Source organism: Cheilinus undulatus, linkage group 20, assembly GCF_018320785.1.
Source record: "Cheilinus undulatus linkage group 20, ASM1832078v1, whole genome shotgun sequence".
NCBI classification, from domain to species: domain Eukaryota; kingdom Metazoa; phylum Chordata; class Actinopteri; order Labriformes; family Labridae; genus Cheilinus; species Cheilinus undulatus.
Window position 1 is genome coordinate 36913636 of NC_054884.1, and position 15928 is coordinate 36929563.

The window sequence follows — 15928 nt, forward strand, 5'->3', positions numbered from 1 at the left end:
TAATCTGGTGAGGCAGCAGAATGTCATCTCAGTAATGACGTCTGCAGAAAGTTTCAGCAGTGCTGCTTGCTGTGTCTCTCAGACACCATGATTTGTCTTGAATTTAAAGACCCTGTAAAGTGAAATCCAAAGTTTTTGTCTTAACACTCTAGAAATGTTGGAATATGGTTGCTGTAAATATGTGAAAACACTGAGCTCTACATGTGACTGAATTCTGGATTTAGGCCATTTCACCTCTTTCCTGTCTTGGTTTCATGTGGGCGGGGCCAATATGTGGGCTTACGATGTCATGAGCCCACAGTAGAGAATGACCCCGCCCCTCTAACACTACAATATTGTGGAAGGAAGCGGTCACCCGGAGCTGGGACTTCTAGTTCATTTTGTGCAAAGGAATTCGGTCTTGTACTCTTGCACCATTCTATAATGTTCATGTTTCATTGCAAAGTTATAGTTATGCATGTTTTGTTTATTGGTTCATGTTTTTAGGGGAAAATATCTTTCCAAGTATGACACCATGAGTGAGGGGGTTAATGCTGCGGACTACCCGTGTCCTGAGTGGGCATGGTTTCAGCTCATTCAACAGACATGCCCACACCATCCTGGAGCAGATTTTACTGCCTTATTTTTCATGATTTGAAGCTTAATTTTGTGAACTTGGAGATTCTTTATGTGACTGAAATTTGACCTGGGGGTTCATAACACAGTGATCTATCATACAAAAACCTAAATACAGATTTAATTTTACTTTACAGGGTCTTTAAGGTGTAAAGATAAAAAAAAACATTGTTGTATTTTTAGAACTTAAAACATATTTTTGGATCTTAATGACAAGTAGGTACAAAAAGTTTTGGAACTGCTTCAGTAGAGTTCTTCAGATGGCTGCTCAAAAAATAAAAAAACATCCATAAGGCAGCAACATGCTCATGGATCTAAAGAAGTCCTGTTTGTAAATGCAAAGGTTCAAATTACTGTTCAGTGTGTAGATGTAGGTATAGTAGTCATACTGACACGCTGTAACCTGCTGACTGAATCAATGTTTATCACTTTATAACTAATCATGGCTCATTCTCACAACAAGGTGCAACAGGGCACTTAAATCCGACTTCCCTCTCTCTTACTTATTAACACTACTCAAACTGCACTGCTGCTGGCAAAGCTTTGCCTCCACCACTGAAAGCTATGGCATGGTGCTCAGCAATGCCAAGAAGCATCTTTATAGCATCAGTGCCAGGCTGAACAGTATTTAGAGTTTGAAGTGATGTGGTTATATCTATGACAAATATCCTTTTGAAACCTTTTTGGAAAGAGCATTTCTTTCAAAACCAGAGAGAGACATAGTTTTACAATGTGTAAAACGTTCCGTTGCTATATCTCATTCATGTTTTATGCTGCCTTCTTGTGTCAAGAAAGTCTGGCTGTAACCCGTTCATTTCTGACGGCAGCTCTCACCACCATTCATTTGAGATGCCATAAATCTCAGAAAGGAAATACAGACTTGAACTTTGGAAATGAAATTGAATTAAACTTCCATTTCAGGTTAGGATAAGGATACAAAAAGTTAAAACTCAAAAACCTCTCCAACAAAACCTTGTTAGAAAAGATTTAATAAAGCAGAGTAAAATGCTCGTCCTCTATTAAAAATATTTTAACACAGCCAATAAAGCTCAGATAGCTACATAAGCTACATAGATAATGGAACCAAGTCACTAACAGAGCTAAAGCTAATCACACAAAGCAGCAAAGTAAGCTATGTTTCTGTGCTATCTGCGTTTTTAAGTTGGCTTAAGCTACGTTTGCAAAAGTTTATGTTGTTAAAGCTAACTTGGCTAAATATAATATAGCTGCATAGCCAGCTACATATAAGCTACATATCTACATAATCTGTTCTGGTCAGTTAGCTTTAGCTACACTTGCTAAAGCCTACACTACTGAAGCTAACTTAGCTACTGATAACTGAGCTATGTAGCTAGTGTAGGTAAAACTAAGCTCACAAAGCAGCTTTTAAGCTTTGTATCTGTATTATCTGCAATTGTAAGTTAGCTTAAACTATATTTGCAAAAGCTCATTTTGCCAAAGCTAACTTGGCTACATTATGTAGTAATTTTTATAATGTTGCTAGCATAACTATGTTAGCTTAAGCTAACGCTAACAAAGCTAAAGCGAGCCACCATTCATGTAACTACTGTATTTTCCGGACTATATGTCGCATTTTTTTTCATAGTTTGGCCGGTCCTGCGACTTATAGTCAGATGCAACTTATATATCAAAATATATATAATTCAACATGTTTCTAATGTTAGTTCATACTGACTGACATGCACAAGGAGTAAACTTTACCGTCTACAGCCGCGAGAGGGCGCTCTAGGCTTGTGACAACCATGGTGACAACTGTATGCTATATGCTATATGCTCCTGTACTACTGAAAAAAATGAACAAAAACAGTAATTGAGCAGCAGAAAGAAAGTTTAGAGTGAGTGAGAAACTTGTGAGGGACTGGCGAAAAGCAGAGGTTACTCTTATTGCAATGAAGAAAACAAAGAAAGCTAATCGCGGGCTGTAAGGAAGATGGCCAGAGCTGGAGGATTGAGTCCACAGATGGGTGCTTGAACAACGTGCTGCCGGGAGAGGCTTGTCAACGGTGCAGTTACGTCTCCATGCCCTGGTAGTTGCCAAGGAGAGGAATATAAATGACTTTGCAGGCGGGCCTTCTTGGTGTTACCGCTTCACGCCACACAACCGTCTCTCTATCAGAGCACGGACAACGGTGTGTCAGTTCCTAAATAAATGCGACTTATAGTCCTTATATGTTTTTTTCCTCTTCATGACGCATTTTTTGACTGATGCGACTTATACTCCAGAGCAACTTGTAGCCCGGAAAATAAGGTACTTCTAAAACGGGTCTATAAGTAATTTAACCCCAGATTGGACCTCTGAGCTTTTTGTCTGTTTTATTTAAGAAACATTTCTCAGCCTGTAATGTTTGCAAGGTTGTTATTGTATTGATGAGACTGCCAGTCTTTGTTTATGAATGAATTTTCAATGTAAAAACATCTAAAACTTGAAACACATTGTACCGGCAAATTATGGCCTGACCTTTCTGAGATAGATGGTGTCTCAGATGAACAGTCTGTTAGAGTGACCATCAGGTCAGCAGCCAGACCCCTCTCTCTTGTGATGGGCCAAGATTAATCTCGGCTATTAACTGAATGTTTTGTTGCTCAAGCTCACTCAGTTTTTCTCGACTTTGGTCCATCCACATTTCCCTGAAGGCAGAATTTACATACAGTATTTTAAGACTAAACAGTGCAGTACAGAGAATAAGACCAGAAGCTAACTGATCGAGGCAGTCATAAACAAGCAGCTCCTGAAATCTGTAGGGTCACATAAAAACTTTTCTAACAGGAGTCTGGAGGGTTCAAGGAGAACTTTGAAAAGGCTGTTTCTGGTTTAAAAGAAAATAAACAAGAAAAACATGTTACTCTTTAAAGATCTATACCCATAGGATCTATTTCTCTTTGTTTCTTTGTAAACTTAGAATAACAATTTAAGTGTGTCAGAAGCAGAGAACAAACATTTTTAGTAGAGGTATTTTGATCTGACACTTTTACCCCTAAGGAATGCTTTGCAGCAAGTATCATTCCTGCGAGCTGAAGGTACAGGAAGGAGTATTATTTCATTTAGGCCCAAAAAAGTAAGATTGGATTGCCAAACTTCCTTTTCAATAATCTTTTCAAAGTAGTTCAAGGAAAAAATAAGTTGTAAAAGACCCATTTCCTGCAACACCAAGTAAACAGCAAAACAAACTATTTAGTTCCAGAAACCATATTGCCTGTTGTCAACACATAAATGAATCTACGTGAACTTTAAGATGCTGCACTTTGTTGGCAGGCACCGCTACAACGGGCACCCTAACTACGGCTGTTATTAAGGCTTGATAAGGAATGTAGAGCCGAGTCTCAAATTGAGAAACACTCCCAAAGTTAGAAATAAACTGCATCTAATGCATGGCTCATTATCAGTAAAGGAGGAAGAGGAATAACAAACATTTGGCACACTAGGCAGGAAGGGGAGAGGCAGGACAGGAGCCATAGCGAGAGGAGCTAACTGCTGAGCCAAGTGTAGGTATTTTTTTTAAAATGACCTAGCAGATCAGCTGCTAATGAGAGAGTTTGTTGATAACTGGTGTGCATCAGTTAAACAAAAACAGTGATTAGAAATAAAACAGAATGAACAGTTTAGTGTTAGCTATAGCAACACAAGGAGCAACATGGAGAACACTGTACTTGCAGAAAAACATGAAGACAGTGCAATTGCTGTAGGATGTAGTAAAGGTACATTTTAACCAATCAGAAATATTCAGCATTGTAGGGGAGCGCAGTTGGTCGAGTGGTTTGGGGCGCAACCCGTGTTCGTGGGCGGCCTGGGTTCAGATCCGGCCTGTGGCCCTTTACCGCATGTCTCTCCCCGCTCTCTTCCCTGTTTCCGAGTCTATCTACTGTCCTTCTTCTATCAAATTAAGGCATGAAAAAGCCCAAAAATAAATCTTAAAAAAAAAAAAAAAAAAAAAAAGACATATTCAGCATTGTAGGCCTTGCCCCCAAAGATCACGGGCCTTTGGAAAGTCCTACCTCCAAAGCAGGGATTCAAGCAGTAACAACACAAATCATATCTAAATTTAGATCCTCTTCTCTGATGATGAAATGCACCAGTAGTCTCCTGCTGGAAGAGGCATATGTGAATATCCATATTCAGAGGGTTGTTGGGGCAATCTGCTTGAAATAATTTTTTCACATACACTAGGTAAAAAAAAATTAACTATTTCAGTTAAAGGACCATTACACGCAGGTGAATCCAGACAAGTTACACAAATTAAGCAGCATAACCACAGCAACATTTTCACATAGATGAGTGTGCAGTTAAATAAAGAGTAAAGCTGCAGAGACAGAAAGGATGTTTATGGGATGGGATGTCACTCACCCTATTTGAAGAGGAATCATTCATGACCCTGCAATGATGTGGTTATTAACCACACAGAGCGTCTAAACTCCAGTTCAGTATTCCCATAATTTCCTTTATTAAAAGTCCGACCCCCTCCAGTCTTTCTTTTCATCAAAATGCTACTTTTGGAGCTGTCCCGTCTTCATAAGTCATTTTTCTTTGCTGCTTTAGTGGAAATATATTGCATTTGTTTTTACTAATAATTCAAATCTTCCGCTCCCTTGTTTATATTGTCACTAACAGTAAAAGGATGGTCTCCCATTGTTAAGTTTTAGTCGTCTTGATACCATGCTGTGATTTGATTGGTGTGAAGCTGGAGGGCAGCTTGGCAGAGTCCTGACTAATCACAGCGTGGCATTGCCATCACTTTGGTCTCATCTGATTGGCTAATTATTTAATTATGTTTGTTTATTGTACCATGAGGTACCAACCTTACCTTGCTTCCTTGGAGACAGGAAAAGAGTAAAAATAGTTCACAACAACCATAGTTTCACCACACATCTACAACGTTAACATGTATAAGGGTGCTGCTTCACATAGATAGGGGAATTGCAGTCTGAAACCTGGAGAAACCTGTTTTTTTTTCTTGGCTTCTGGGTGGAAATATCACTGTTCAGTCGTTCATCTACAAAAACAGCTATAGCCCACCACAGCCAGAGCAGGAAGCCAATCTGCCGATCAGCTCTCTGGGCTGGGACTCAATCCAACACAGACAACGTGGGAAATTCATTAAAAAATCACATTATAACCGCAGTCATGACAGAGTGAAAAACCCCTGATAGTAGCCACAGCTCTTCTGGTCAGAGTTTCTAGAAACACTCTGCGGCTGAAGTAGAAAGTCATCACCATATCTGTCGAGCGTTCACACGAAGGTGTGTGACATTTTCCTTTTAGCGAGTGTGTTGTTGTTCTCCTGTCATCCTGAGAGTCCACACTTCTCAGCTCTTCATTTGAAAGCTGCTTTAAAATGCAACTCTTCAATCTGTTATCGATTGATTGTGTCCTAGTTGTTTATTCCTTTGTCTGCATGCTGTGTGTGACTCAGCTCCCTAATTACTGTCAGAGCATACTGTGGATTTCATTGTCATTTCAGAGGATTATCTGAGGAAACACTCATACGTGTGGGATGTGTGGGGTCTCTGTTAGAAAAGACTCTTGGATTTAGTGAAAATGCTGTTTTTCACTACAGGCCCTGTTTATCCCTGAAGTCTCCTCATGCTGTTTATCATTGTTAGTCTACATAAGACTGTAATCTCCACCTCTGACCTGCACAACAGATAGAAGTCGTCCTGTAATGCTGCAGCCAAATCCGAAAAGAAAAATTGCTTGTGTCCAGTCTGTAATTTTTTTTTTTTTTTTTACTGGATGGACATTTGAGGTCGTAAGAGTAAAGAACCTTTGGGGATTTGGCAGCTCTTTACTCCATTTATATTACTTTATTTTTCCTCGAGCTGTTATTACAAGCCCTTTGATTTGCTAACAGTGTTTTGGGACGACTTCTATTAGTCCTGCTGTGCTCTAAATGAGAGAAACTTGAATGGAAAATTTCCTGTCTGTAAATCCTCTTTTATAATGTCTGGCAGCACTGACTCCGTCTGCTCCTTTGGCCCTGATGCCCCCTCCACCCTCAGGGGCCAACCAGCCTGTGACAGTGTCCCGTCTGCAGATGCAGCTCCACCTACAAGGCCTGCAGCAGAACACCAACGCTCTGCGCAAGCAGCTGTCACAGCTACGCAACATGCAGGTGTGTTGGTTTCATTATCTTCAAGGAAAGAGGTCCTAAATCTTGCTTTAACTGGTGTTTTTGACTTTAAGTTTTGCATTTATATGAAACACTAAAGCCTCATCTATACACCATCAAATCTATGCCATTGCAAAAAGAGTTGCCCTCAACTCGATGCAAAAGCCGAAACATTTGGTGAATGTGCATGCCCTCAGAAATATTATTACATATTGAAAGAACACAAACTGCAAGCCCTTTAAATGGTCCACTGGGCAACATTGATGACTGCCAATCCCTAAGTAATGTCTTCTGGCATATTTTGTGTACTCTGCTGTGAGATAAATTGCTGCATATGGCAATACAGCCAGTCAAATCTACTTGCTAGTTTCTGAAAATATCAGACGTGCATCTCCTCATCTATAAGCTCCAAAAGTTCTCTGTCCTCTGCCTCAACCGATTCAGCATCCATGATTTCCATCTCTTCTGAGGCTTTCTTTTCTTTTCTTCTCTGCACTAGCTGCCGAAAAATCAACTGCTGATCAATATTCATCAGTTTTAACTCCAACATAAAAGGACCAGGTTTCAGTTGATCTGTTTACCTGAGCATAAACAAGCAGGGAATGTGGCGGTGAGACCAGGAAGTAACAGAAAAATCATACTGCCATGAAGGGTTTGCATGAAGTCTTGCAGAGTGACGCAGGCATAATGGCGTAAAAGTAACGTGGCTTTCGGTGCTAGTTTTTTATTGTTTTATTTCCTACAAAGTTGTGTTTTTAGCAGTCATGTTCTGATTAATTGCTGTCTTTGTTGTTTCTTTGTTTTTGTCCATTTTAGATTCAATTCAAAAGCATTTTATTGGACTTTATATTGACATCTTATTAAGCCTGCATCCTGTCTGTATTTCTCTTGCTTTGCTGTCAAGCTTTCTATTTCCATCCACAACACATAATGCATTTTAAATGAAACCAATGAATGTTTTTTATGACAAAAGCCATGTTAATTGAGCAAACAGCTGTCTAAAGCATGAAAGAAGGGAAAACTGTTGAACTTTTTTCAAGTAGAACTCTTTCCAGGCTCTTAAATTATGATGCATAAGATGATTAAAAAAACACTACATTCTCTTTATTATTATATTTTTTTCTAAAGTGGCCCTCATTATGCATCATAATAATGGATAGTTTATACATACACCCGTGAACAAAATTGTTGGTACCCCTCTGTTAATGAAAGAAAAACCCACAATGATCACAGAAATAACTTGAATCTGACCAAAGTAATAATAAATAAAAATTCAATGAAAATTAACCAATGAAAATCAGACATTGCTTTTGAACTGTGGTTCAACAGATAAAAAAAACAAACAAACTCATGAAACAGGCCTGGACAAAAATGATGGTACCCCTAGAAAAGATTGAAAAAAATGTGACCATAGGGACATGTTCAACCAAGATGTGTCCTCTAATTAGCATCACAGGTGCCTACAAACTTGTAATCAGTCAGTCAGCCTATTTAAAGGGTGACAAGTAGTCACTGTGCTGTTTGGTGACATGGTGTGTACCCCACTAAACATGGAAGCGAAGGAGAGAGTTGTCTCAGGAGATTAGAAAGAAAATTATAGACAAGGAAAAAGGTAAAGGCTGTAAGACCATCTCCAAGCAGCTTGATGTTCCTGTGACCACAGTTGCACATATTATTCAGAAATTTAAGATCCACGGGACTGTAGCCAACCTCCCTGGACGTGGCTGCAGGAGGAAAATTGATGACAAATTGACAAGATGGATAATATGAATGGTAACAAAAGAGCCCAGAACAACATCCAAAGACATTAAAGGTGAACTCCAAGGTCAAGGTACATCAGTGTCAGATCACACCATCCATCTTTGTTTGAGCCAAAGTGGACTTCATGGGAGACGACCAAGGAGGACACCACTGTTAAAAACAAGTCATAAAAAAGCGAGACTGGAATTTGCCAAACTGCATGTTGACAAGCCACAAAGCTTCTGGGAGAATGTCCTATGGACAGACGAGACAAAACTGGAACTTTCTGGCAAGGCACATCAGCTCTATGTTCACAGATGCAAAACTGAAGCATACCAAGAAAAGAACACCGTCCCTACTGTGAAACATGGAGGAGGCTCTGTTATGTTCTGGGGCTGCTTTGCTGCATCTGGCACAGGGTGTCTTGAATCTGTGCAGGGTACAATGAAATCTCAAGACTATCAAGGTATTCTAGAGAGAAATGTGCTGCCCAGTGTCAGAAAGCTTGGTCTCAGTCGCAGGTCATGGGTCTTGCAACAGGATAATGACCCAAAACACACAGCTAAAAACACCCAAGAATGGCTAAGAGCAAAACATTGGACTATTCTGAAGTGGCCTTCTATGAGCCCTGATCTAAATCCTATTGAACATCTGTGGAAGGAGCTGAAACATTGCTGTCTGGAGAAGGCACCCTTCAAACCTGAGACAACTGGAGCAGTTTGCTCATGAGGAGTGGGCCAAAATACCTGCTAAGAGGTGCAGAAGTCTCACTGAAAGTTACAGAAATAGTTTGATTGCAGTGATTGCCTCAAAAGGTTGTGCAACAAGATATTAAGTCAAGGGTACCATCATTTTTGTCCAGGCCTGTTTCATGAGTTTGTTTTTTAAAATAATTCTGTTGAACCACAGTTCAAAAGCAATGTCTGATTTTCATTGGTTAATTTTCATTGAATATTTGTCAGATTCAAGTTATTTCTGTGACCATTGTGGGTTTTTCTTTCATTAACAGAGGGGTACCAACAATTTTGTCCACGTGTGTAGATCTTTTGTCAAGAACAAGTGTAAGTAGGCATATTATGTAGGGGTATTCTCAATGACAACAATTAAAATTGACATTAAACTTTTCCAGGTGGGTCCCAGGGGCTTAGTTTTTCTAGATACGAATAAAGGTCGGGAACCACTGGTGTAGGTGGTCTGTGAAGTAGGAGGGGTCCTGGTGATTAAGAGCTTACAAGTTAGGAGCAGAATTTTGAACTGGATGTGGTATGGGACAGGAGCCAGTGGACATATTTAATGGCAGGGGTGATGTGGTCACAGCAGCAGGTACAGGTGAAGAGGCGTGCCCCAGAGTTCTGAATGTGTTGGAGTTTATTGAGGACTTTGGAAGATGTGCCGTAGAGGATGCTGTTGCAGTAATCTAGTTGGGATGTGATGAAGACGTGGATTTTGGTTTCAGCTGCAGAGAAGGAGAGTAGTGGATGGATGCGGAATATATTTTTTGAGTGAAAGAAAAAGGTTTTAGTAAGTTGTGTGATGTCCTGATCAAAGGAGAGCTAACTGTTAACAATGATGCCAAGATTGTGGATGTGAGAGGAGGGAGATAGGGTGGAAGTGTCAGTTTGGAAGGTGAGATTATAGGTGGATTTGGTGAGTGGTTTTGGGCCAGTGATCATGATTTTTGATTTATTGTAATTAAGTGAGGGGAAATCGTTGTTCATCCTGATTTTTATGGCAGTGAGCAAGCTGAATCTGGTACAAAGTATCTTTTCTCTTTTTGAGACTAATGTAATTTGGTACATTGTCCCTGACATAAATAAACTTTAAATTAAGTTTAATAATCCTCATGTTTACAGTTTTTAAATCTGAAATAAATGTAAGGGTTGCTTTAAGTGTGAAGGAGGGCCACATGTGGCCCCCAAGCTGCCGGTTGCCAATCCCCTGCATTAAATAGTTAAAAGAATAAAATATGTAATATCTGAAAACCACATATCACTGGCAAGTTAAATAAACTTTTTTGTTTTCTGTATTCCAGCTGGAGAACCAGGACTCGGTCTTGTCCCTGCTGAAGCAGACAGAGTCAGAGCTGAGCCTCATGATGCTAGATGCCATGCGTACACAGGAGGACCCACTCCAGAGACAGCGCCTCCTAGTGGAGGAGGAGAGACTCAAATACCTGAACCAGGAGGAGCTGCTCATCCAGCAGCTGCAGTAAGTTTAGAACATCATAGATTTATGAGAGTAGCTCATTGACGAAAGGGACGTGTTTCATTTCTTAATTTTCGGAGACATCGGGCCTACTAGACAGCTTACAGGGCTCAACATTCCCACCTGATGTAAACTTAAAGGCTTATGAGGCACAGAATCAAACTCCAAAGCTTTTGCAACTTCATATTCCCTCTAATTATTGAAGTATAGTATTGAAAATATTAATGTTGGTGTATGGGCTAGCATCACCTTTAATCTAGTAAAAGATGCATGCAATACTGCATGTACATATGTAAAATATATTCTTGCAGTTTGCATGTGTACAAATGGCCAAAACAAACATTTCCATGTTCCAAAGTACCCATCTACGGATACACAAGGCCTCCGGTAATCTAATTTTCAGTCCCTCTATTTCTCTTCTGTGATTTTTAAAGAACATATCCTGTGATGATCTTGTAGTCTCTAGTCATACAATTCTTCTAATTTTTTAAATGAAAATGCAGATGCTAATTACAACAACCTTGAAATAAGCTTTCTCAGAAATGTTTTCAGGCAGCATGGTGAAAACAAGTCATTTATAAAAGCTATAACAATGCTGGTAAATATAGAATGAACCCTGCAGATCTTTCATTATTCATTGTGCGTAGTACAGAGTGACATGAATTTAATCATCCGCAGTGACCTGGAGAAGTCGGTGGAGGAGCTGCAGAGGAATTCGTCAGTGAACCATGGCCTGGTGACGGAGCAGGATGTGGAGCAGAAGAGCAAAGAGCTGAGGAAGCTGGGAGAGACGCTCACTGAGCTCAAGAGTAAGTCGTCACATGACCTCCTGTGTGAGTCTGGAGAACGTGGAGTGAATGCCGATGCTTTTCTAGTAAACATAAATTCCCTGGAACTCCTTTTCTGCAATGTTGTCACTATTATAACTTCAGCTGCAGATAGTGTCACTTTCACACCATGCTGTTTCACCACCTTCAGCCTGTTTTGAGCTTGTACACAGCTACAGCACTTCAAATTTAGTCACAACTTGGCAAATAGCAATGTTTTCAAAAGCTCTCATTACCACTGATCCTAAATGCCAATGTCTGGGGCGGGACAGAATATTGATTAGACCGTCTATTATCGTCCTGACTCGTGTTCAAATAGCCTGAGCCAAATATTGAATAGATTTCCCTGCAAATTTAACTCTCCATGGCATTGCTTCATTTATTTCTCATGGTGGTATTTATGACATGAAAAAAGTAATGTGAACAGAAGTCAAGTGGCCAGAGAAGAAGAGAACAGTAGGGTAATGTTAGTGAGGGAAAAAAGTTTAAAGATGAAGTATGATGGGAGAATAAAACAACATGAAATGGCAGTGAATAAATGCACTTATCCAGCACTTAACCTTTATAGAGGCATTTTGAGCTCCAGATAATTGGATGTTATCATCATATGATTTTTTTGCAGTTATAAAATCACTGTATGGTGATATTATCATTATTCTAGGCCATGTATCAGATTACATCATGTGGTCCTGTATCATATTTCATCATTTCTAATCACATTGAATCCCATTACATTGTATTTCATTGTACCGTATTACCGTATTTCCTACGTTAGTGTAACATAACTTAAAATATCGCTTATTTCTGTCACGGATTTCAGGAAAAAACTCAAAAGGGAGGACCCAAATGCAGATAAAACAGAAAGATTTAATTAAACAAACTAAAGTCCAGGAAAAAGCAACTGAGGATCACGAGGAAAAGCCATTAACAAAACTTACTTAAAACAAAGTCCAACAAAAGCAAAATCCACAGGGAGCACGAGGAGTAACAAGCACGGGGAAGACATTTGCAAAACTTACTTAAAACAAAGTCCAACAAAAGCAAAATCCACAGAATACACAAAGGATAACCATAGGAAAACTCAGAAACATAATAAATCAAAACCTGGATCATGACAATTTCATCATCATATTTTCCCATGCCGTCTGAAATTATGAATTATGTCTTGTACCATATGGGACTATATCGTAATGTGTCCTGTTGTATTATATCGTATCCTATTGTATCGCATAGTATAGTATCGTATTGGATTGTATCTTATCTTGTTATATCATATTGATTTACACAGAAGAACATTGTGTTGTATCTGGTTGTAGCATTATTTATTGTACCTTACGCTTCAGTTTGATAATGATTCATAGGGCTACGATTTGATTCTAAGTAGATTATTGATGCATTTTGATGCACTTAGGTTTTTTTCTGTTGTTTTCACTCTGTCAAGCATAATAAAAACATTACATTTGTGTTTAGAAAAAGGAAGAAATTAAATTTCTACTATCCTCTAATGGGAGATGTGTGTAAACTGGAAATTTACAATTGCACTGAACCAAAGGTAGCAGCATCCTTTCCTTGTAACATGTCTGAAATTATACACATGAAAATGTCCTTTTTCACACATGACCAACTGGTCATCTAAAACTTGCTGTTACGCACTGCGTGTCAGAGTTCCGCCTTTTTGTTCCTGCTATTTATATTTATTATTGATTATCAATTGTTGGACATTTATAAATTAATTTAGAATCTTCCACCTCCACATCATGATGCTTCTAGGAATCGATTTTTCTCCCACCTCTAATCATGAGGTGTATTGCATCACACAGAATCACATTGTATCTTATCCCATCATATTGCGACACATCCCATATTATCACATATCAATTACCACATTATTTTTGTGGGCTGCATGGTGGGTTAGTGCTGTTGCCCCACAGCAGGAAGGTTCCTGGTTTTGCTTCCTGGACAGGGCCTTTCTGTGCCGAGTTTGCATGCATGGGTTCTCTCCGGGTACTCCAGCTTCCTCCCACAGACTAAAGACATTCTCGTTAGGTTATCTGGGGACTAAAGATCAGCTGTAGGTATGAGTGTGAGCGTATCTGGTTGTTTGTCTCTGCATGACAGCCCTGTGATTGGCTGGTGTCCAGTCCAGGGTGTACCACACCTCTCATCCAATGACAGCTGGGATAGGTTCCAGCCCCCGGTGACTCCAAACAGGATTAAGGGTGTAGAAAATGGATGGATGGACATTGTTGCTGACATTGTTGGGCTGTGTAATATCTTGATCATACTGCACGACATCATATTGCATTGTATCACATCCCATTCCCTTGTGTCGTGTTGTGCATTGCATTGTATCTTATCCTACTGTATTGCACTGTACCCCATTGTATCAGACATGATCAGTTTATAGCAGATGGTATTGATTATATCATATTGTATCCTATTGTATGACAACACGTTATACATACCATAACACAAAGCATTTTTACACTGTATTGATTGTTCTGTTATCCTGCAATCCCCACTCTTCATAAACAGAAATTGAAATGCTGGTCTGTGCTAAGGGAGCTTTTTTGTAGCATTACAGTGCACAAGTTGATAATTAACAACAATAAATTACCCAGTTTTCATACCCAAGAGTTTATATTTGTTTCCAAAGCAACAGCAGCTTTTGATATTGTTTAATATCTACAGTTAAAGTTTAAATTCTGGTGTTGTTGTCATGCACTCCAGTCCTTCCACACTACACTCTCGCTTTTCTGTTACTTCCACATAGAGGAGACGTAATGTTACCCATGAGGCCACCTTCCTTAAGCCACCTCCTACTTCTTAGAAATCTACTGAAGAGCGTTAATCCAGTTCTACTTTTGGGTCACAGTTCATACCAAATTGTGTTGCGTGTTTGTCAAACTGATGTTACACACATTCATGAATATTAATGCCTGCTCTCTGACTTTAATTGATATTCATGAAGTTTCAGGTTTAGCCTCTTGTCCTGCTGCTCTGACCCGTGTACCTCCACTCTGCAGCCTGAATATTAATGAGGTCTTCCAAATCTCCTGGAGGCCTCATTATAATTTTATGTAGATTGAGTCCAGTGCGGTGCTTTGATTTAGTGTTTGATTGGCAGATGGACAGTTTTCAGGACAGCTGAGTGTCTAATGTTTCAAATCTTGGCTGTGAATCGTCCTCACACACACCCACAGACGAGCACAGACTTTGTTTGTGCTGCCGCTCGTCCAGCCCGCCCTTCACTCTCCGCTGGCCGACCTCCACTGAATCCTCCTTCTGGATATGACAGGAAAATCCAGCTCCTTCAAAAAAGCTGCGACAGAAGCTGCATCCTGTCTCTCTGTCCTGTAATCTCCCCCTCCCTCCTTCTTTACCTCCATCGCTCTACGCCTCCATTCTTCCTCACATCTTTATCCAAACACATCCCTCTGACACGCCGCTTTCTCTCTTCATCTGTCTACCTGTCACTCTCCCTTCCTCACCACCTCCCTCCTCTCTTTCTCTCTCCGTCATACAGACCAGTTTCCCAGCCTGCAGAGCAAGATGCGGGTGGTGCTGAGGGTGGAGGTAGAGGCTGTGAAGTTTCTGAAAGAGGAGCCACACCGCCTGGATGCCCTGCTGAAGCGCTGCAACACCATGACAGATGCGCTCAGCACGTTGCGCAGGTACACAAATCAAACGGTCCTCAGTTTGCTCAGGTAATACTTGAGTTTGTAATAAACCAGGTCAGCTCATATGATGTGTTTCCTCCTCAGTTACATGTTTTTATCTGTGAAGAACCAGATTAACAGGGCTGGGTGGTGTTTAAAAGTCAAGCCAGCTTTTCTGTAATCCATCCACATACAAAGTACAGCTGAAGGAAACTTTGTTATTGTAGGCAGATAGTGAAAAATGAAAGTCTGAACAACATACATGAGACAGACTAGACTGCAAACACAGGTATGCGGCATATATCTGTGGTGCAGAAGGTGAGATATGTATATCCATTCTAAATATTGGGACTTGTGGTTGTAGTTTACATGCAGCCTTTATAGCAGACATCTGCATGATTACCAGAGTCAGAGGATTGGAGGGGTGGCTGTATCCATCTGTGCTGTTGTCCAAAGTTTAACCAAAGTCATGAACGAATTTCAGCATGAAGCCTAAATGATTCACTACAAATCAAGTGTGTGAGTCACATTTTAATACCTTTTTCTTTAAGTAGACTAAAAAAGTCAACTGCAGCTTATATACAAGGGTGACTTCTATACCAGTGTGAAGTGTTAAGACATGTGACGTCATTACCCTACGTTGTCAATGTCATATGCTGCATGAGACAACTTTTTGTTATTATTAATTTTCTTTCTTTTTTCAACTTTGACTTTATTGTCCCCAGAGGTAAATTTGCTTTGCAGCCAAGTAAAAAAA

The 15928-nt window shown here is 39.9% G+C and overlaps 1 protein-coding gene across 6 annotated transcripts in view; it reads left to right on the forward strand.

Annotated features, from left to right (window-relative positions):
* The window catches only part of zgc:114120 (uncharacterized protein LOC619267 homolog), a 226403-nt gene that overhangs the window by 185078 nt on the left and 25397 nt on the right, over window positions 1-15928 (forward strand). For all 6 annotated transcript variants that reach the window (XM_041816471.1, XM_041816472.1, XM_041816475.1 and 3 more), the window contains 4 exons: window positions 6583-6743; window positions 10513-10688; window positions 11364-11494; window positions 15039-15186. In XM_041816471.1, coding sequence (XP_041672405.1) covers window positions 6583-6743; window positions 10513-10688; window positions 11364-11494; window positions 15039-15186 — 616 coding nt within the window. The remainder of the gene's footprint in view (window positions 1-6582; window positions 6744-10512; window positions 10689-11363; window positions 11495-15038; window positions 15187-15928) is intronic.